At 35.5% G+C, this 21,564-nt stretch overlaps 3 protein-coding genes across 4 annotated transcripts; all 3 read right to left on the reverse strand.

The window, feature by feature from the left end:
* Positions 1 to 235: 235 nt before the first annotated feature.
* On the reverse strand, positions 236 to 1,084 carry LOC129890277 (fasciclin-like arabinogalactan protein 14). Its single transcript, XM_055965850.1, has one exon. It carries the CDS (start codon positions 1,082 to 1,084, stop codon positions 236 to 238), a length of 849 nt encoding a protein of 282 aa, XP_055821825.1.
* A 2,436-nt stretch (positions 1,085 to 3,520) lies between these two features.
* Positions 3,521 to 10,442, reverse strand: LOC129888926 (transmembrane 9 superfamily member 9-like). Its single transcript, XM_055963991.1, has 7 exons — positions 10,146 to 10,442; positions 6,305 to 6,469; positions 6,111 to 6,220; positions 5,896 to 6,004; positions 5,675 to 5,787; positions 5,391 to 5,541; positions 3,521 to 5,007 (listed from the first exon to the last, which is right to left on the reverse strand). Exons 1-7 carry the CDS (start codon positions 10,266 to 10,268, stop codon positions 3,850 to 3,852), a joined length of 1,929 nt encoding a protein of 642 aa, XP_055819966.1. The 5' UTR covers positions 10,269 to 10,442; the 3' UTR covers positions 3,521 to 3,849.
* A 3,271-nt stretch (positions 10,443 to 13,713) lies between these two features.
* LOC129888927 (uncharacterized) lies at positions 13,714 to 21,448 on the reverse strand. Of its 2 annotated transcripts, XM_055963993.1 has the most exons (11): positions 21,358 to 21,448; positions 19,891 to 19,945; positions 19,619 to 19,803; positions 19,429 to 19,482; positions 18,384 to 18,467; positions 16,742 to 16,867; positions 15,509 to 15,576; positions 14,388 to 14,457; positions 14,221 to 14,286; positions 14,077 to 14,154; positions 13,714 to 13,975 (listed from the first exon to the last, which is right to left on the reverse strand). In XM_055963993.1, the coding sequence occupies exons 2-11, from the start codon at positions 19,895 to 19,897 to the stop codon at positions 13,934 to 13,936; spliced, it is 780 nt and encodes a 259-aa protein (XP_055819968.1). In that variant the 5' UTR covers positions 19,898 to 19,945; positions 21,358 to 21,448; the 3' UTR covers positions 13,714 to 13,933. The 2 variants fall into 2 exon arrangements, with proteins under 2 accessions (XP_055819968.1, XP_055819967.1); XM_055963992.1 differs by having other exon boundaries at positions 19,619 to 19,945.
* Positions 21,449 to 21,564: the final 116 nt, after the last annotated feature.

Here is a 21,564-nt window from a genome sequence, read left to right on the forward strand (position 1 = left end):
AGAAAACCAGATAGGTAAAATAAATTATACAAATTAAATAGCAGTGTCTTCAATGATTTCATGGTTAATTTAAATTTGTATCGTAAAAGATTTATTAAAGAAAAATGTATTAAAACGATTGAAATTCAGAACCCATAAACTAAAATAATTGGCTCCGATCTCGATACAACCCCTCTTTAAACGGATTTCCTTCGCTTCCAAAATAAGTTATTGATTACTAAATCAATCTCCGTTATCAAATCACTAAAACAAGAAAGACATTCGACATTGCAACGAAAACTAAGCTAACACTTAAAACAGAACTAGCACTAGGAGATTCATGATCCCCATTTGTAGTTGGTGCATCAGCTGATGGTGTATCAGTCGATGGTGCATCCGCAGGAGTATCTGCAGTTGGTGCATTGGGATTAGGTAGTAAACCATGTGGAGCCGGAGCAGGGGCTGCAGATGATCTATGGGGAGAATGAGCTGGAGAGTGTGTTGGTGCCCTACTAATTGGGGCAGGTGCATGGGCATGGGAATGCTTAGGCGGTAAAGATGGTAGAGAAGGAGTTGTTGATGAATCGATCCCCAATGGAATAATAACATTGCTAATTTGCATTATAGAAATGTTATAAGGTTGTGATGCAATAGATTTGACTAGATTTGATCCGAGTGTTTCGCCTTTGGCAGCTGATCCTAATGAAATACTTCCCGTTCCCAAATCCGTCATGTTCAAAAATCCTTGATCGTGTTTAGCCTGACCCGTTGTCTGAAACAGAGTCGGTACCTTCACGGTCTTGTTAGGTAACGTCTGCAGTTTCTGGACATCGTAATAGTCGAGTAAGACGTGCACGCGCATTATATTAGCGAGCACTTCTTGCGACTTCCCGTTAAGGGGTGACAAGTCGCTATTTTCAACTACTAAGAGAGTGATGGTCTGCCGCGAATTAATCGCGGCAGCCACTCCCGTTTGAGTTAGGTAATTGTTGAAATTGCTAAAAGATGAGTAATGATCAAGTAGAGTGGTAATATTAAAAGCCTTAGCTTGGCTTAATATGAGGATGAAGAAAAAAGTTACTAGTGAAGTGTTAAAATTACCCATTTTAGATGTATAAAATAATGTTTGATGTGATGTGAAAAAAGATAGAAAGGTGAATTTTTATATTGAAATAAGAGGACTTAGTGTATGTGGGGAGTAATTAATTTGCGCCTATTTTAGAGGAGAGTTGATTTTGTTTAGTGGATAGGAGGATATAGTGGAAGAGATTAATCATTATTTTGTGACATTTGCCATACTTACACAAAACTAACCTTGTCTTAACGATCTCATTAGTAAGACTAAAGAGATCTTGTAAGCATAATTTTCTCGTATGTGAATTAATTACTTTTTGACCATACCTAGGAAAATTGCGTTGATATAGAAGAAAAAGTCTTTTTCCGATTAATTTTAAGTTTTATGCACTGACAGTAAAGTAAAAGAAAAAAGATTTTCAGATTATTTATAAGATAATTAAAGAGTAGTATCTATTGTAGTTATTCGGCAACTAACCTAATAAAAATGATAATTAATATATAATGATAAGTTAATTAAATTACGTTGTTTGTGTTAAAAGTTTTTGCACGATCAATATATATAACTTTAGTCGTACGAATAAAAATAGTTATTTCAGTTGAAAAAAGTGTTCTTTTTGGAAATCACTGAACTTTAAGGGACTATTCTTTAAAGCATTTGTTTCAACAAAGAAAACATGCATATATTCGTAGAGTAATCGTACAAGAACTCCAAATCTAGTGTACAATGTACGGATTCATGGGATCTCAATAACTTTTATTAAGATTATACACATATTTTAAGAAATTTATTAAATAATCATAAATATTTTACTGTGAAATCAGTTATTATTGTATATTAAATTATGGATCCGTCTCTGCTCCGATGTACCACTTACTAAAATAGCAAATCTTGCGCATCTTTGAAATTTAATACTTTCTTCGCTTATTTTTACTTGTTCACTATACTAAAAATAGATGTTCACTTTTATTTATTTGATGTGCCAAATCAAGAGATAATTTAGCACTTAGTTCCTAATTTACCCTTATTATTAACTATAGTCATTTGGCAATATATTTCTAAAAACATCGAATTTATTATATTCAAAGGGTGATATATAATAAAATTTTCATTTCATTTATTACTCCGGTTTATGTTAGGGCGATAAATGATATGTTTGATGGAGCCAAGACTCAATTAGAACGGTGGGAGTTGGAGGAGACTTGGAGCACTTTCTAGTTCAGATGGGGTTACATCAGGGATCAGTTCTTAGCCCTTTCCTATTTGTCTTGGTAATGGATGAGTTGACGTGGTCTATTTAGAAAGAGGTTCCATGGTGTATGATATTTGCAGACAACATAGTACTGATTGATGAGACAAAGGATAAAGTAAATGTTAGGCTGGATCGGAGGTTTGGCAGGGACCAAAACGGTATATTTGGAGTGCAAATTCAATGTTGATGGAAGTAAGGATTGCCACACAAACTATCCCTAAGAGAGGAAGTTTTAAGTATCTTGGGATCGTAATCCAGGATAGTGGGGACATCGATGATGATGTCACACATTACATTGGGGCGGCATGAATGAAATTGAGGCTTGCCTCTGGAGCCTTGTGTGATGAGAAGATACCACCTAAATTTAAAGGTAAGTTCTACAGAGTGGTGATCAGACCGTCCTTGTTGTATGAAGTGTAGTGCTGGTCAATCAAGAACTCACATGTTCAGAAGATGCATGTTGCGGAGATGAGAATGCTGAGATGGATGTGTGGACATACTAGGAGTGACAAAATTATGAATGAGGTTATCCAGGAAAAGGTGGGAATGACCTCTACGGTGGACAAGATGAGGGAAGCAAAATTCAAATGGTTCGGAGATGTGAAGAGAAGGTGTGTTTAATGCCCAGTGAAGAGGTGTGAGAGGTTGATTGTAGGGAGTATGTGGAGAGGTAGAGGCAGGACGAAAAAATATTGGGGAAAGGTGATTAGACACGACATAACACAACCTCATATTACCGAATACATGACTCTAGATAGGAAAGAGTAGAGGTCACGTATAAGGATAGAAGGTTAGTGGGGTAGAGTGTTGTCTTGCCTTGCGAAGGCTTATGCTTGTTAGTGCCTGTCATAGCACTAGTTGTGCTTTTATAGTTCTTGTCATATGTTGTTTATTGTATTTTGATTATCACACTAGTTGTTTGTATTATTTCTTTCATGTAGACCTTACAATGTTTTCCTTATTAATTGCCATGCTTTATTCATTGTTTTCTTTTTTTTTCTACTTGGGTTTGCTGCACTTGAGCCGAGGGTCTTACGAAAACAACCTATCTACCTTCACGAGGTACTAGTAAAGTTTGCATACACTCTACCCTCGTCAAACTCTACCTAATGGGATTTTGCTAATTTCACTGAGTATGACATTGTTGTTATTAAGAGATGCATCAAGTTTAAATATGTAAATTTAATCATTAAATCCAAAATTTGGATCGGATCTTGTCTAAGACTAAGAAAATTGTTCAGGGGTACAATTGAAGATGTATTTAGAACTGCAACTTCACCAAGTGTTCGAAGGAACACTTCACAAGCTGCAAGAAATTACATGATGCCTGAACACTATCTTACAAAAAAGAAAGTTTTTGTTCTGAACTAATACAGGAAAATTTTACTAAAATATTGTAATAATCTTATGTTCAAAAATTGGTGGACAAATAAAGATTTCTAAAGGGATACAAGTACTTTGGATATTCAATTGTAATCTTCTACAGCATTCTTGTTGGCAGACAAACCAGTGAGGGTAGTGAACTGAAGAATCTTTGGAGTCATCAATCGATCTTCACAGATGAGTAAATGAGTCTTGTGAACCAGAAGCATGCGTAGAAACCGATGGTACCGGTCAGAACGAAAAATGCATACGAAGCAATCAGCATGTAACCGAAATACAAGATCCCAGAAACAGGTTTAGTGATGTCAAGCTTAGTGAAGAAATAGAAGGTAGCATAAAGGAACAGGTAAAGTGCGGACGAGCCTGATGTCAAGTAGGATCTCCACCACCACAAGTAGTCCTCACTGCATAACTGGAAATAGCATAGTACGATGGTTATCTCGGCACAGGTGACTATCAGAATGACGAAAACGATGAAGAGGAAGCCGAAGAGGTAGTAAAATTGGTTTAGCCAAATCGAGGTGAGAATGAAAAAGAGCTCAATGAAAACGGCTCCAAATGGAAGTATGCCTCCAATTAGAACTGAGAAGATGGGGTTCATGTACCAAGCCTGCTCTGGGATCTGCCTGGGGATTTTATTTGTCTTTACTGGATCCTCAATTGTTGGCTTTCTAAAACCAACGTAACTGCCAACAAACACAAGAGGGACTGATATTCCGAACCATAAGAACACCAAAGCAAACATTGTTCCAAATGGCACAGCACCAGATGATTTTTGACCCCAGATGAGTGCATTTAAGACGAAGAAGATGACAAAGACAGTAGCTGGAAACAGAAATGCTGTCCTGAGAGCAATTCTCTTCCATTCCGTACCTTTAAACATCTTATAGAGACGGGAAGCAGAGTAGCCTGCAAAGAGTCCCATGAAAACCCAGAGCAAGAGCATTGCAGTCATTAGCCCACCCCGATTTGAAGGGGAGAGGAAACCCAGGACGGCAAACATCATGGTCACAAGCATCATACCGAAAAACTGTACACCAGTTCCAACATGGACACAAAGCAAATCCGAGTTACTTGGAGGCCTGAAAACATCTGAATGGACTAGTTTCCATCCTGTTTCTTCCTGTGCCTCCTCCTGGGTCTCCAGTTCATTATACTTGGAAATGTCACGATAAAGTGTTCTCAGCATTATCATTGCCACCATGCCTGATAGGAACAGCACAATCATTAAAGAATTTACTATCGAGAACCAGTGTATCTGATCATCAGCCATCAGAAGATAGGCATCCCATCTTGAGGCCCACTTCACATCACTCTCCTGCAATACAAACCAGAGAATCATAGAAAATTTGTTTTATACAATACCAGAATCCCCTATAAATCTCAAAATGTTAAGCTGAAAAATGACAACATATAAAATTACAAAAAAAACTAGTAATTACTCCCTCTGTTCCAAAATAAGTGTTACCTTAGAAATTCAAGACAAAAATTAGTATGTTTTTCCAACTATAATCTTATACTCCCATCTTTTTAACAGTGTTCAATTTTCACGAGACATTTATTAAATTGGGGTAGTTTAGTGAACTACACATTGTATTTATTGATTTCTTAATGAACATGATTTTTGCTAAGTGACACTTGTTTTGGGACGGAGGGAGTATCCCATTGAGTAGCCATATCTAATAACATTCAATAAGTTACCTGGAATTCAACATCATATGTAAATATGATTTCTTGTTTAGTCTCAACCTCTTGAGGAGAATTTGAGTTAGATACTGTCCGTTTTGCATGTGGATCACATGTTGTTAAACGAGTCTTGTCATCCCATTTGCCATCATATTCATGCTTAACGCTGGATTATAATCAGCCATATCAGTTCTTTGGCACCAAAAGATTAAACAATAAGAGCAAGCGAAATCATACACATTACACTATGCCTCAGCCTATAAGTGCTGACAGAAATATGAATAGCCTTGAAAACAAACCTAAATGGCATGACCTCAAATCCCACAATTCTGGCCGAGTCTGTCTGCAAATCTTTATGGTACTTAACAGTAAATGTCAAGTGGTTATGGATGAAATGCTTCTCATCCTTGCTCTGCAGGCAATCGCACGAGACAAATGAGTAGATCATAACAAAATTTAGCACTTCTACATATAAAATCAGTTCTCCATGGTGTTATGGGAAATTAATAAAATTCCTTACTCCAGCATATTGTCCTTTTACACCAATATAAACTCCCTGCTGATAGGCAGGAGGGGCTTCTTGCTCTAACCTCCGAACTGGAACAACTAAAGGCAGATTATCTAATATCCTGACACATGAATCCAGAAAATTGTTAGGAAGAGTAGTTAAGAAGAATATGATCCTTTTAAAGGTCGGAAAATGACACTGTTTTCTCAAGAGAATAATTGACCTACATGTTCACACGATATTCATCTTCAATTTTTTCTTTAAATTCCTTGGCTGTCTTGTCATCAAGTACAGTCCTACAAACAACATGACACATCTCTGGTTCCCTCATTTTAAACTGCAATACAGACATACATCTGCGAGAAGTCAGCTATCATAAGATAAAATAAATAAATCAAGTGGTAAAGAAGATTAAGCTGACCGTATATGGAGAGTTCTCAATTCGATCACCACGAAGCACTTCACCAAGATTTTCTCTGCTATCAATGATATTTTCTGGACGACAGAAAGGAACAGAATAGAACGAATAAGGAAGCTGAGTCTTTGTAGAGGTCAGCTTGTTCACTTTCACAGACAGAAGATCTCCCTGTGACAAACATCATCACCTTCCAGAGTCAGAAAAGCCTATGTATTCCCTTCTTTTAGGGTAAGTATAAATTCCCAATGATTTTAAAAAATAAACTCACCCTGCCCAAGAACATGTAAAAGAACTTTCACACAAAACAAAATCCATATACAATTTATCCAACTTGCAATACTCGCCGATGAACCAAGTAGGTGCCTAATTTACTTTTGGGCAAAATCTGACATAGATATATGTGAGGTGACCCAACAACTCTATATAATCTGTAATGCACAAATACAATTCTTCCGAGGGAATTAAATTGGCACTTTTGCCATACAAATGATTCCACAATAAACAAGCATGCTAGAAAACATGGTACATTACTTGAAAAATCAATCGACAATACATTTCTACAAAAATTCATGGTTCAGAATAAAATAGAGAATGTTACTTATATTGAAGGCAATAAATTTCATTTTAGACAAATGAAAGGGAGGAAAAAGAGGGAAGCACCGAATCAGAATCATGGAGTCTCCCAGGAAAACCTTGATTATTCACATAGCACAAAATTTACTAGCTGTCTTCATGACAGAAACCAGAAACCAACTGATTGAGAAAGGTTGACTTGTATTCCAAGAGACATTGTTAGATTGCATATGCCGTCAGAATGGAAGTCGTAAAGGCCGTGGCTAAGTAAAAGAAAAATAACTTGGTACAGTATCGCCAGAGGGAAACTTTTAAATAGACTCAGAACAAACCCTTTGTTCTTGCCATTTAATCAAGTAATAAAATCTATTTAAAAACAATGGAAATAAATCAGAATTACAAACATACATACAATATATACGTATAGAACACAAGACCACAGACCAAAAGTGTGGTCTGACATTCAATAAAGCTGGAGGGGGCCATGGGATACCAGGATCATAATTAATAGAGGCATAGAAGCTAAGTTGCTCAGACTTGGGTGCAGGTGTCCAATGCGGGTGCGGATCTAAAGGTCAGATCCTTCGTGATCTAAATTTTAAGATTCGGGGGTACAAATACGGGTGCAGGAATTTGGCTAAAAAGTAATTCAAATATCTAAAAATAGAGTTATATGTCTTAAATTATGAGACATTATACAAGGTATTTCAAGGAGAAAATATTGATCAAGAGGAGAATCCTAGAGGAGATAAAAGGAAAAGGATTGACATAAAAATTTCAATATACAAGCTATTCCATTTTCTGCAATTTCACCTTAGCTCTTGTTTTTATTACCGAAATCATTGTATTTGTCCCAAATGTCTCTGTTGATTTTGGTCTATATCCCAAAATCGGTTTACCAAATCCGATACGGATCCCACACCCAAACCCATATCATGTCGACACAAGTGCAACACCGAAAGTGAAGAACCTGAGCAACATAGCATAAAAGCTAGGTAATTTCTTCGCATATACTTCGATATTGATGGACAAAGTTACCCAATACTTGTGTTGGGTGAAGCAGCAGGTATCTGGTGGATTTATTGAGATTTAAACAAGCTAGCCCGGACACATTGTTATCAATAGGTATAGACGTATTATCCCGAACACATATCTACTGTATGTTTCCAGGCAAAAATACAAGTGTACTACCACAAATTTCATTTCTTCTTTACCAAATTAACATCTTTAAACAATTCTGCATCATTGTTTTCATTCTCTCTCTTCATTAAGCAGCATTGGTGTAACTATGCATCAACGCAAATTTTTCATTCTCAGCTTTCTCGCAATAGTTTTTCCTCAATTCATTCGATTGGTGAATCCAGATGGTTTTGAATTCAACATCTCACCAATCAAGGTAAATATAAACGATTAAACCCAATTAGATTCTACAAACGGTACCCACACATACACACAAATCAAAGCAACAAAATGATTAAATTTAGCACAAAACCACACCTAGACCAATAGAGATATGTAAACCGAACACAAATCAAACAGTAAATAACCTAACAAAGCATCTAATACACACACACACACTCCCTTAGACAGGATATTAACACAAACAATTAAAATCAAAATGTTTGACACTTTGCTTCCAGATATTCAAACAAAAAATAAACTTTCAAGTTTCATCAACAATTTAAAATGTGTAGTTTTTCACCATTTTGATACGAGAACAGAATTAATCACATATAGTAATTTATACGCAGCTTCGGAACATCGACATTTCTATAAATTTTTTAAAGAAGTGATTAATCTAGCAGATCTAGGTTCAAACTTTAGTCAAATTGCCTCTTGATATCCAAAAATATCAACAAAAAAAAACAATGCACCTGCATTTTGTGCACACACATACATAAACATTTTGATACGAAAAGAATTGCATTGTATGTAGTAATTTATATGTAGATTCAGAATATCTACATTTTTATTTAAAGGCAGCCCGGTGCATAAAACATTCCGTGTTAGCGGGGTCCGCGGAAAAGCCGCAGCCCGAGGGGTGTGATTAGAATCATTAGATAGTCAACCCTAATACAAGCATTAATGGCTGCTTCTGCAGCTCGAACTCGTGACCTTTAGGTCACATAAAGACAAATTTACCGTTGCTCTAAGGCTCCCCTAATATCGACATTTGTATTTATCAAAAAAAAGTGATAATCTAACCGATCTAGCTTCAAACTTCAGCCAAATTGCCTCATATATCCTAAAATTCCAACAAAAATAACAATGCACCTCCATTTTGTGCACACACATACGTAAAACATTTTGATACGAGAAGAAATGCATTGTATATAGTAATTTGTACACAGCTTCGGAATATCTTTATTTGAAACTGACACAGCTTCGGAATATCTATATTTTCATTTTTCCAAAAAAGTGACTAATCTAAGCCTATCTAGCTTTAAACTTTTGTAATATGACTCATGATATCCAAAAATATCAACAAAAATGACAATACACCTCCATTTTGTGCACACGTATGACATTTTGATACGAGAAAAACTGCATTGTATATAATAATTTATATGCAGCTTCAGAATATTTACATTTTTATTTTCGACAAGAGATTAATCTAGCCGATCTAGCTTCAAAATTTAGCCAAATTGCCTCATGAAATCCAAAAATAACATAGCACCTCCACCATTTTGTGAACACACATGGGTAAAACATTTTGATACGAGAAGAATTGCATTGTATACAGTAATTTATACACAGCATCGGAATATCTACATTTTCATTTTTTTTTAAATGATTAATCTAACCGATCTAGCTTCAAACTTCAGCCAAATTGTCTCACGATATCCGAAAGTATCAAAAAAGAATTAACAATGCACCGCCATTTTGTGCACACACATACATAAAACATTTTGATACGAGAAGAATTGCATCATAAATAGAAATTTATCCACAGCTTCGGAATTTCTACATTTTTATTTTCCAACAAGAGATTAATCTAGCCGATAAACTTGAGTCAATTTGCCTCATGATATCCGAAAATAACAACGCACCTCCATTTTATGCACACACATTCATAAAACATTTTGATACAAGATAAATTGCATTGTATATAGCAATATATATATATACAGCTTCAGAATATCTACATTTTCATTTTTCAAAAAAAAAAAGAGATTAATCTAACTGATCTAGCTTCAAACTTTAGCCAAATTTCTCAATTATATGCGAAAAACATGAAGAAATTTCGAGAAAATGATGAAAAAATGCTGACCTTTTGGAAATCTTCAGGCGCAACACCGGGTAGGTAGAAACAGGAAGCATTGTGGAAGGTAAGAAGAAGAGAAATGGAGCAGATCAGAGAAGGAATTAGCAGAGATCGCCGAGCTCTTCCCATGGCGTTTAGATTTGGGAATTGTTTTTTTTTTCAGATCCAAAAAATGCACCGAGACTAGCGTTGTTATAAATGCGTTTTTTTTTTATAGTGATATAAGAGGGATTTCATATATTTCATTTTTGTGATGCTGTTGCGTGTCGGTTGGTGGGTTGCATTTCCCGGTGCCCATAAATTTTGACTCGTGAAGCTAATATAATTTCTGTATCCTCTACATAATAACATCATTTGATTAGGGAGTCCCTTGGTACAGTTCGTCTTAATTAGGGAGTTCTTTACCTCGCAAAAAAATCGACTCTTCACAATTCAAGTGAAAGTTTTTTAGAGTAGTCTTATTATGGTGGTGAGATTTTCGGTTCAGCCTTATTAGCGTTTATTGTGCGTTAGCCCAATAGAACTTTTAAAAGGAACTTCTTAAACAAAAACATTTTAATGGCATAGCGATCCCCGCTGATAAATTTTACCTAATTCTCGATATTGCACTACAAGACAAAGAGCGATAGACCGGTTTGAAGACCAAGCTTGAAAATAAATGGAGAGGTTATTCATTTATAGCAGAAAAAGCGCTCACTCACTCGTATCTGAAAAGGCAAGTGGGGGCGGCCTGTCTGGCATGGGGATTTGCGTGAGCGGAACATAGATAGCCTCTTTGGCTTTATCCGGGATGGATTTTGGAGTTTTTGTGCGAGCCAAGGAGGCGTTGGGTATGTTTGGATTCGCTACAGGTGGTGCCTCCGAATTTGATGTGTGATTTTTTAATGCAAATTCGAATTTAGTCCGATTTCAATGTGGGTACCGAACACCAAATGAGAAATCAAAAAAAATAATCATTGACTACCAATATGAATTGTGGTGCAGTGGGGTAACTGTTTCACCTTTAACCAAAGGTCTCGGATTCGAGCCTTGAAAGGCAAAAGTTTTGTTGGGAGCGTCACCCCCGAATGAGCCTTGCAGTGTATGATTCAGATTTAGTCATGGCTCTACGGACTCCAGACACCGAGTGAAAAACAAAACAAAAAAAAACATCACTGATTTTGAGATTCTTGATTGTTCTAGCTATCAATGATTCAAACTTCTCCATAATAACATTATTGATTTTGAAGTTGTTTTTTTATTATGATACATCAATAATGATATTTGGTGTTTGAATAAATTATTATAAGCAAAAAATAAATACGTATAATCTAATTTTTTATTTTTTAATATATTGAGATTTGACTAGTGAGGCTAATATAATTATGTATACAATTAAATCTCTTTGTATTAGTATCGTTGGCTTTGAGATTGTTTTTGTTGCTATAGTAATTATATATTTATAATGGTATTTGACATTTGAATAATATTTGACTTTTACAGGCGAAAAGTATTTGATCAATATCTCAATACCTATGATTGATAATTTTAGAGATCTGTTTCTATAAAAATAATTAATTATTGTATTATATTACCAAAAAAAAAATAGTTGTTACAAAAAAATTGGCAAGTCCCAAAATACCCCCTAGACGTGATTGACACCCGCTATCATCATCTGTCGAGCGAATCAAATATCCATACACTTAACCAAATTATCTAGACACTGAGATAAAATATGTGCAACTCCCAAACTCATCAATACTCCTCAAAATGAAATAGTTATCAAATCAAAATCTTATATCGATTTATGAATAGAATAGGCACTTAAATAATGTATATCTAGCCCAAATTCCACAATAAGACCATGAAGCATCTAAATAGAGTTACACGAGTTCAATTGTCGGACATGCAAAGCCCATGAAAAAGAAATTATAAGCTAAAAATAGGTAAAGCTGAAACAGTAGCCTCCACTAACAATGTGTAGGCTCACCTCAGCGACAGAATCCACTCGAACGAACTAGTTAGCCACTAGTCTCACCTTCTGCTACAGTATCTGCATAGACATGCAAGTAAGGAGTGAGCTATATATAAATATAACTCAGTAAGATCCTCGACTCGCTACTCTAATACCTCTGGAATAAGAGTTAGAAAATACATCTATACCATAAACACATAATGATATACACAAGAATATATTTCATAATATAAAGTTCAATAAGTCTAACCAAATGTCCCAAAAAGGGCACTACATGCTTCCACTCAATCCACACTACAAGCTTGTCATAAATGACAGTGAAGGAGATCAACCCATCACCCCGACAAGTCCACGGCAGCATATATAATGCCCCAAAGTATACTACGGCAGTATGTACAAAGCCCCTAACATATTATGGAAGCATAGGTATGTCCCTAACATATTGCGGCAGCTATGTATGCCCCTAGTAACTATATCACACTAATGAAGAAAGATATCCAATAACACACCACATATAACTTATAAAAAATAGTTGATATTCTTCACAAAATAGCCTATCTATGGCTGATCCAAAACCACAAATTCTGTCAAGCACACGCCTGTCCCAACACATGAATTAGGCAGAGAAAAATACATTTTTCAAAGCAAATATGAAAAGCAAGCACTAATGCTTAAAGTCTCACTTACCTTGCTAATGAAAAATTCCACAACCTTACACGTGTAGAACACCAACCAAAACAACCCCCAAATGCCTCAATTTGAAGCTTATTATCTCCCAAAACAGTGGTCAAAGGGACTCTTCTTTGCTGTACTTGAACTCCAAAGAACTTTCTCTATGAGTTGCTTGTTTTCTTCTAAAAATAAAGAAACAAAATCTGCCCTAAAATTCTGCTCTATAGGACTGAGGAGAAAGGAATTTGCAAGGACCACCACTCCTTTTAACTGAAAATAACAACCACTCTTTTTGATCCTTTTAATAATAAAAGTTATTGGTTAAATTATCAATTAACCCTTCATTTAAGTATGCAGCCCACTTAATTGATCCTTCATTAAATGAAAGGGTTATTACAAAAATAATTTTACAAAAATGTACTATTATAGAGACGATTGTTACTATTAAAGGTAAAAGATATAAGGAAGTAAAATATAATATAAAAGTTTGATTTCAAGCAAAAATTGTATTTTTATGAAAGGTGTAGTATATACTGATAATGTTATAAAAAAGCTTAACTGTATTATATGAAGATGATCAATTTGGCATTTAAAAGAAATTAGGAGATTGGATTGAATTTGAACGAATCTAAATGAGCTAAATTAATAAATAAACAAATTATTGAATTTCTATGATACATGACACTAGTTCTAACCCTATCAACGTGCATCTAATCCACACATTTAGTGCTATCTTCTTATCATGCGACCAAACCTTTCGAATCTTAAACAAAAATAGTACAAAGAAAATACCCCATCCATCTCAAAATATTTATCGTTCTTATTAAACAAAATATTTATCTCATACTTGTTATTTTAGAAGTTCAAAACAAAATTATTTTTCTCATTTTATCTTTAATAGTAATTGTTCTTGAAGGCAACAAACACCTCAACTATGACTAAATAAAGTAAATATTCAATGAAGAAATATTACATCTTAAAGACATAAATAATGGCACAATAATCAAACACCCCTCCTAATTAATATTTTCTTAAGAATCGTGTAAATGAAAAACACAAGTATTTTAAGGAGTAGATCATAGTACATAAGTCCAAGTGAGAAGTAAGACCCAAAAAAACATGAAATGGCTTGGCTAAGGCAGTTCAACATCCAATCTCTTTTTATGCTTCATCTTTTTCTACAGATTGTTATACCATCACCAATAGGCACCTTAACAAAACCAGAGAGATGATATCAGAACATTCCAAATGCAAAAATAAAAACAGAAAATTCTCAGAAGAAGAAAGAAACAAGATAATTCTCATGCTTACCATACTGATATTGACGCGGTTATCCTTCATCAAGTTTTCATTAAAATTTCTAATGCTACGAGTCTTCGAATCATTTACCTGAAGAAATATCAGTTAAAGATGAATCATTTTGTGGAGTTGACAAACTGGGAAAATGTGTTTTACCAGTGGATCGGAAACTCTTCCATGCCATAGGACATTATCGACTACAATAAGACCTCCGACTCTCACCTGTGAAAGGGAACGGATTTACAAATTCCAATTGCCATGCCTAAAAACTATGCAGCAATTTTAGACGTGAATTAAGATGATTTGCAGATCACGTAACTCACCAGTTGTAGCAGCAACTCAAAGTACTCTTGATACATTTTCTTTTCTGCGTCAACAAAAGCAAAATCATATCTGCATAGAATTGGAGCTATATAGTGAATGAATTTCCTCTTTTTCTCCACGTCACTGAAGGGACAGTTTCCTCTAGATAGAAAATATTTGAAACGTATAATACATAAACAAACATTCAAACTTGGCTTTAGATGGCAGGTAAGCACTCCAACTTTGAGAGTGCACATCTAGACACCTCAACTTGGTCTCAAATATCAACTAAATACTCCAACGTGTTCTCATTGTCTCATGGACATCCTACGCTGACATGACACATAAATTTTGGAGGTGTCTAGACAATCATTTTGTAAATTGGAGTATTCAATTGATACAATGGAGACAATCGAATTAGAGGTGTTTAGATATGCATACTCAAAATTGGAGTGTTAACTAGCCAACTGAGGCCAAGTTTGAGTGTGTTATTATGTATTATGCCTATTTGAAACATCTGAATTTGTTCTTCACTAGGACAGATAAATTGATAGCTACTGCTGTTTCTTCAAGCCATCAACCTTCAGTCTCGAAGTAGTGCAAGCGAGGGAAGTTTCTCTACTAAGGTTTATAGAAACAATGTAACTTAACTGGCAAAAAGGGTTTAGTATTGTCACATTGCATATTAGGAAGTACCTTAATCCAACCATACTCCATGATAGCTTTTTCAGAATTAGGTATCTGACTCGAGAATCACATATTTTATACCTTGTAATGGTGGTGCTAAGTATATCTAGGAGCAGTCGCTAAAAAGGAAAGAAAAATAAATTCTATAAGAGTTATCACTCATAGTGGCGGAGTTAGAATTTTCACTAAGGGGATTCAAAATATAATAATGTAAACATATAACGAAGCCACGAGAATTCAATATCTACTACATATACATAAAAAATAATTGCCCTCATATATATAGTTTACTTTCTTGGCGAAGGGTGTTCAGATGAACCGCCTTGCGCCCCCTTATTAGCTCTACCCATGCACTCATGTATAGAGTTGACCACAAATTTACGTGCACATTTATAACAAAAAAAATCAAAAAGTCGGCAACTAAACAAAACTTGGCCTTCAGACAGATAAATACCTGCAACTTTCACCATTTTGAATCAAAGACTTCAAAGTATCTGCTGCTAAACCATGTCTCACGTCCACCTAATGACAGTCAAATCATCAATGATGTGAATATCAGAGACACTTAAGCACATACTTATCATACTTCACCCTAAACAAGCATGAATAATGGTCAGTCGTTACGAAATGAGAAATACAGTTCACATTTCATGTTAGGCAGCCATTAAAACCCCTAAAAAGTTTAAAATACTCTTAAATATAAGAATTTTAGCAGATATAGAATTAGAAGAATTAGAATTTGCATGCTTAGTCTACATAAAAGAGAACAGTGCTGACATGAGATTGGTCTTCCAGGAGAATAGCATGAGAGAGGACGATATATCACAAAGAATTAGAAAAGAATGGTTGAGGGATACTATAGCAGTGTATGCGACAGAAAATACCTAGTACAATGAAAAATCAAGTTATATATAATAATTTCGCGACTAGCATGTTATGCGAGAGCGAATTTGAAGCCTCTAAGGCCCATCATATCCACAAGATACGTGTTATGAAAATGTAGATATCAAAGTGGAAGTGAAAGTAAATACAAGGTTGGACAAGATTAGAAATAATTACGACACACAAAGGGTGGACGTATCACATATAGAAGAATAAATTGTTGATTGATGCCTGAGATGGTTAGACCTCCAAAAACATCAGTCCATAGGAGCAACACTATGGTGATTGAAGGTAATAAAAGAGACAACATAGACCTCAAATCACATCGTGGAAGTAGCCTAAAAAACTCTTGAGTTTCTATGGATCAACAGCACTTACCTAAGCACAGAACAGAACGTAAACAAAGGATTTTAGGCGATATCAACTAGTTGGTTTAAGGCTTGGTTGATGTTACTCTTAAATCAGGTCCAGGTAGGATAAGTGTGAGATATAAAAGCTCTAGCTTTAAAAAGACCTTGATTTTTCTTAGAAGAGATTCTTTTACCATTATTGGAATATGCCACAATACCGAACCAAATATAGAGAATCCATATAACAAACCCCGCTTAATTTGAAACGGATGCATAGTTGATTGGTGGATGGATGAATAATAAGGTCAACAACTACCTTCATTTTTTAGTAGATTACATCTTTTGATTCATATGAAACATATTTTTCTAAACTGATATTTGATTATCTCTCAAGTCTCTCAAGTATAACAAGAAGATTACATTTTATGAATTACACAGGGAGACACCAGAATCACCTTATGTGACACACCAGCTCGGTCATAATATCTTTTTGCAACCTCAATTGCTTTGCCATCTCTTTCACAAGCAACTAAATGACCCCCTTCTGGAAGGACAAGGGCAACAGCCAAGGATGAATATCCCTGTGGGGCAAGAACGACTCATATTAATGACCGATTATGCAGCCAATAGTAGAGGGAAAAACAACAGCACTCAATGTACTAAAAGGCAATGTAAATAAATATCATCACTGACAGAAACCTGAGATTGATCTATACATGGTCAATCATTAGACGGGTCAAACACATGCAGTTAAGGATTTTTCCTAATCCATGTGTGCTTCTTCGCTTTCTTGCCTCTCAGCTTTCTATCTTATCAAATTCAAGCTGAAAGCAAAAAGAGAAAGCATATTCCTATATTTGTTGTTTGGCATGCAAGATAATAATCTGGATAAAAACTTTCCCACATTATCCTGCATTTGATAGCACAACATTTAGGCTCTCCTCCAGTTTCTATTCAACTCTCAGGGATTACTGTATCCTGGACAAGGGGTAGGGGATTGCAATACCAGGAAAGTAACCCAACTAGATAAGAAGTTCAAATAGCAAAAACTCACAAGCAGAGGAAGAGTTCTGTCTCCTTTTTCCTCTCTTTCTTTATCCTATGTGAGCCTTCTGTCATGAGTCCCTCTATGAAAGCCTCGGTCGAGCATCTCCTCTATGATGAGATCTTCCTACCATGCCTTCTATACTCCCTCTCCTCTTCTTCCACGGCGGAAAACCCACCCAGCAGCCAATATGCTATTATATTCTCTTACGTTATATTTTTAGGCTAGTTTCTTCAGGCGCTTCACCTCTATAAGGTTCACCTTATCTCTGTACTCTTCAACACAGACAGTCATACGATGAATACTAGGAAATATTTGTCCCTTCACGTACATCCGGAAAATTTAGAATGATATAGAGAATGTACAAGTGAAGATCAAGTTTCCTTCCTCTCACCCTTTTTCTCTAGTTTTTTGTTACTTTTGACACCAAAAAAACCAACATAGAGGATTTGTTTTCTGACTAAAAAGAACCTACATAAAGGATAAGAGAGGTGAAAACTCCAATAATGTGCCATACTAAAGTATGACAGAAGAAGGTGCACATAATCAAACACATCTAGTGCCACAAATCTAATCTATTCAATACATATTGTTGGCGACTAGTCTCGGTAGCAAACACATTTCCCAGATTTTGGCATTTTAAATTTGCCATTTGAGTGGCTTTTGAAACATAAATTGAGGATTTATTTTCTGACTAAAAAGAACCTACATAAAGGATAAGAGAGGTGAAAACTCCAATAATGTGCCATACTAAAGTATGACAGAAGAAGGTGCACATAATCAAACACATCTAGTGCCACAAATCTAATTTATTCAATACATTGTTGGCGACTAGTCTCGGTAGCAAACACATTTCCCAGATTTTGGCATTTTAAATTTGCCATTTGAGTGGCTTTTGAAAGATAAATTGTGAGTAGCACGTCCACATATTTTTTACGAGAAAGTACCAAACTTTTCTTTTGAATAGGAAAGTACCAAACTTTTAATATGAGGTCGGTAAAACATAAGGCAAAAAGATAAACCATGTCGATGAGTTCATAATATAGACTTACAGTATATGTTCCCACTTCAATGCACCTTTTTGCCCCAAGAATCTGGACGAGCATTGCAAGTAGTTGTGCTTGATCCGGTGACACCTAATACTAAGAACGACAGTTAGTCAATATTGAAGTCCAGAGTATCTGTCAATCTCCTCATGAGAAAAATCATCACAACTAATCACTACCCTATCTTATATAGCAAAGTCGTAAGCCAATAATATAGAAGGGAAAATTAAGAACCAGTTCACCTTCAGAGACTTTTGCAGAGGGAGTGCATTAATCCCCTCAAGGAGCATAAAAGAGGAGAATGTGAACTTTCAAGACTTGCAATTGAAAGAGAAGTTTCCTCCCCATAGCCCCATGCATTACTATCAAAGTGCATGCTCAAAAGTTATCACACTTAACAAATCTTCTTCCAGAAAAGATTCCCTATAACCATATCTCATCCACTCCATTATATGATGAGTGACTTGGATTATCTTTCATTTAAAGTTACAAATTTTCTTCAATTCAATCTAGAGTCGGTTTTGCACATATCAACTTGAGTGAATTACTAAGGATAAACTTATACAACCACTGAGTTCTTTTTATTTTAGTCAGACTCAGTCAGTTGTTGTGTGCCGTGAAACCACACATCCAATAAGTTCAGAGGGACCAAGGGTCATAATAAAAAAAAAGGGCAGCCCGGTGCACTAAAGCTCCCGCTATGCGCAGGGTTCGGGGAAGGGCCCGACCACAAGGGTCTATTGTACGCAGCCTTACCTTGCATTTCTGCCAGAGGCTGTTTCCAAGGCTTGATCCTTAGGGTTTAGGGTCATAATAACATCCATAAATAATCTCCTTTTGGAAATGATCCTTAGATTTTTTATATATGAAGAGATAATTCGTAATTAAATACAGAAACTTAACAGGTTCCTAAAGTCTTAGACTAGAAAGAGATCATGTGCATGTATCAAAACCATGAACACTGGGACAGCAGAGCAGCAGTAATGTATAGCTTACTTAGGAGGGAGGTAAAGGAAAATAACAGTTAGCAAAGCCTAGGCTGATGGATTACCTGCATGTGACTGCCTTGCATTGTTGCTGTCTCCTCCCTAAGTTCACACAAAATCTGAAATCCAACCAAAGAGAAAACAAATGAATACCTAATAGAGTACCTCCTACCTTTATCTTTTCTTTTTATATTTGTTTCCCCACGTTTGATTCTCTTCTCAAATTACAATGGGATTTGCAGCCAGTGCATTCACCTTTGGTTCTCTAACATTTGACAATATGTAGTCATACAGTGGCAAATCAACACTTATAATTTGTTTACCACCATATCTAACATCACTTGCAACGGTGACTTGACTATCATGAAGTTTTGATGCCTGAAGCTGACAAACGGAGAGAGCATTTGTGGACGGCACATGCCTCGTCAAGGATAACACATCTGTGTGGTATATGGAGGGAATAAAATGACCATTAAATTTAGGTCGAAATAATGCAAATGAATTGGTGTAGCTAAGCACCATCTGACCGGACATAGGAGAAGCAATCAACAGCCAATAGAGTCTGTGGTAAAGTTTAACTACCTGCAACAGAACAAAAATAAAAGGAAGTGCTTAGGAAACTAATTTGATGTGCTCAGTTAGCTTCAGCAACATAAGGCCTCTACTTCTTATCATCAAGCAAGTGCATCTGTATATGGAATCAAAATTCACATGGAGAGTGTCGGAATTGCGGAACAGTGGAGGTTTTGCTGGAAAAAAAAATTCTCAGCAATTTTGTTCTCTTATTATTCTTGTTTTCTCACTAAACAAAGTTCTGATATTATGTGAGAAGACAAGAGTTTGAGGGAGAACTCAGCTTGATTATTCCCACAAGCTATTGGGGTTTAAATAGCCAAGTATACATGTCCTAAAAAGGAAAAAAAATCAATACCTAATCAATACAAATCAATACCTGATTAATATAGGAGTAAATCTAGAAGTAAATCAATCTACCTACTATATTTACACATATGCTATAGAATATTCCTATGATTCTAACAGAACCCAATAACTTAGAATGACTAGAATCCCAAACCCATAAGCTTTAAGTTCTAGCACTCCAAAGAAGCTTGAAATCATATGGAAATGATGCAGAGTATTCTGTTGGAGAATTGGTTCACAAGCCAACTGCTTCTTTACGGTCCTAAACTATACTTACTTTAACAACCCTATAAATTGTCATCAAAGTGCTCATCAGGGGCGGAGCTAGACTATTTATAAGTTCGGCCGGACCCTTAGCTTTGGTCCAAATCCTGTATTTCTTTGTCTTAAGAAATCAATAGAATATGTACAATTTCTTAATTCAAAAAAGACTAAAATCCCGAACCCATAAGCTTCAAATCCTGGCTCAGGTCTTATTCCCTATTTGATAGCCACGGTTTATTGAAAAGGTTAACAACATCATTTCTACCAACATAACCAGTTTCAAAACAAAAAAAAAACATCATTTCATTTGCTGCTTAATCATATAAATACAAGATTGTACGTCAGTCTTTAAGAGTATACAACAACAACAACAAATCCGGTGTAATCCCATAAAGTGGGATCCGGGAAGGAGTTAAAAGTGTAGGCAGACCTTACCCCTTCAATATAGAGACCGTTTCCGATATATCCTCAACTCAAGGTAAAAACAGTCCAAAGCAGTATAGAGAAAAGACAACAGTAGTCATAACAAGATAAAATGTTAATCAAAGTAATAAAAAAAGTGTCTTTCAGAGAATGTTCAAATAAAAAGAACCCTTTTCTCTTTGTGAGCTAAATTTCCTCTACTAGTTCAAAGAACATAAAGATTAAAGTAAATGAAAACATGATTTGTATGGCGTAATACTAACTAACAAGCAAGCCAAGAAACTTTATTCAACGAAAATCAAAGTGGAACTTTTTTTTACTTTGAACCCACATTGGAACATTACCCAGAAAACGAAAAGGAAAGAGAAACAGAGATATTGAAAAACCTCAAAGAAATTTCTGGCGAAGTGATAGCAAATTTAGCCCAAAAATCGAGTCTTTATTTTCTCCACTTCAGTTCTCCCTTTAATACGGCCAAGAAAGATAAAGTTGTGTAGCTTTAAAAGGAAAACAACAATTTATATTATTTAGCAATATTATATTGTTTTATATTTATCTATTTTTATGGTGAATTTTTTGTGGAATGTTTTTAA

This window comes from Solanum dulcamara, chromosome 5 (assembly GCF_947179165.1).
Source record: "Solanum dulcamara chromosome 5, daSolDulc1.2, whole genome shotgun sequence".
Classification (NCBI taxonomy): domain Eukaryota; kingdom Viridiplantae; phylum Streptophyta; class Magnoliopsida; order Solanales; family Solanaceae; genus Solanum; species Solanum dulcamara.

Excerpts from the sequence above, each read along its gene's own strand:
- LOC129888927 (XM_055963992.1), bottom strand. The coding sequence starts at position 19,897 with ATGTCCGGTCAGATGGTGCTTAGCTACACCAATTCATTTGCATTATTT. Across the intron at positions 19,483-19,618 it reads CAAATGTTAGAGAACCAAAG|ATTTTGTGTGAACTTAGGGA; the intron begins GTGAATGCACTG and ends GTTGGATTTCAG. Across the intron at positions 14,155-14,220 it reads GAAGAGTTTCCGATCCACTG|GTAAATGATTCGAAGACTCG; the intron begins GTAAAACACATT and ends ATATTTCTTCAG.
- LOC129888926 (XM_055963991.1), bottom strand. The coding sequence starts at position 10,268 with ATGGGAAGAGCTCGGCGATCTCTGCTAATTCCTTCTCTGATCTGCTCC. Across the intron at positions 5,788-5,895 it reads TAAAAGGACAATATGCTGGA|AGCAAGGATGAGAAGCATTT; the intron begins GTAAGGAATTTT and ends GATTGCCTGCAG. Across the intron at positions 5,008-5,390 it reads CATATGATGTTGAATTCCAG|GAGAGTGATGTGAAGTGGGC; the intron begins GTAACTTATTGA and ends TTTGTATTGCAG.
- LOC129890277 (XM_055965850.1), bottom strand. The coding sequence starts at position 1,084 with ATGGGTAATTTTAACACTTCACTAGTAACTTTTTTCTTCATCCTCATA.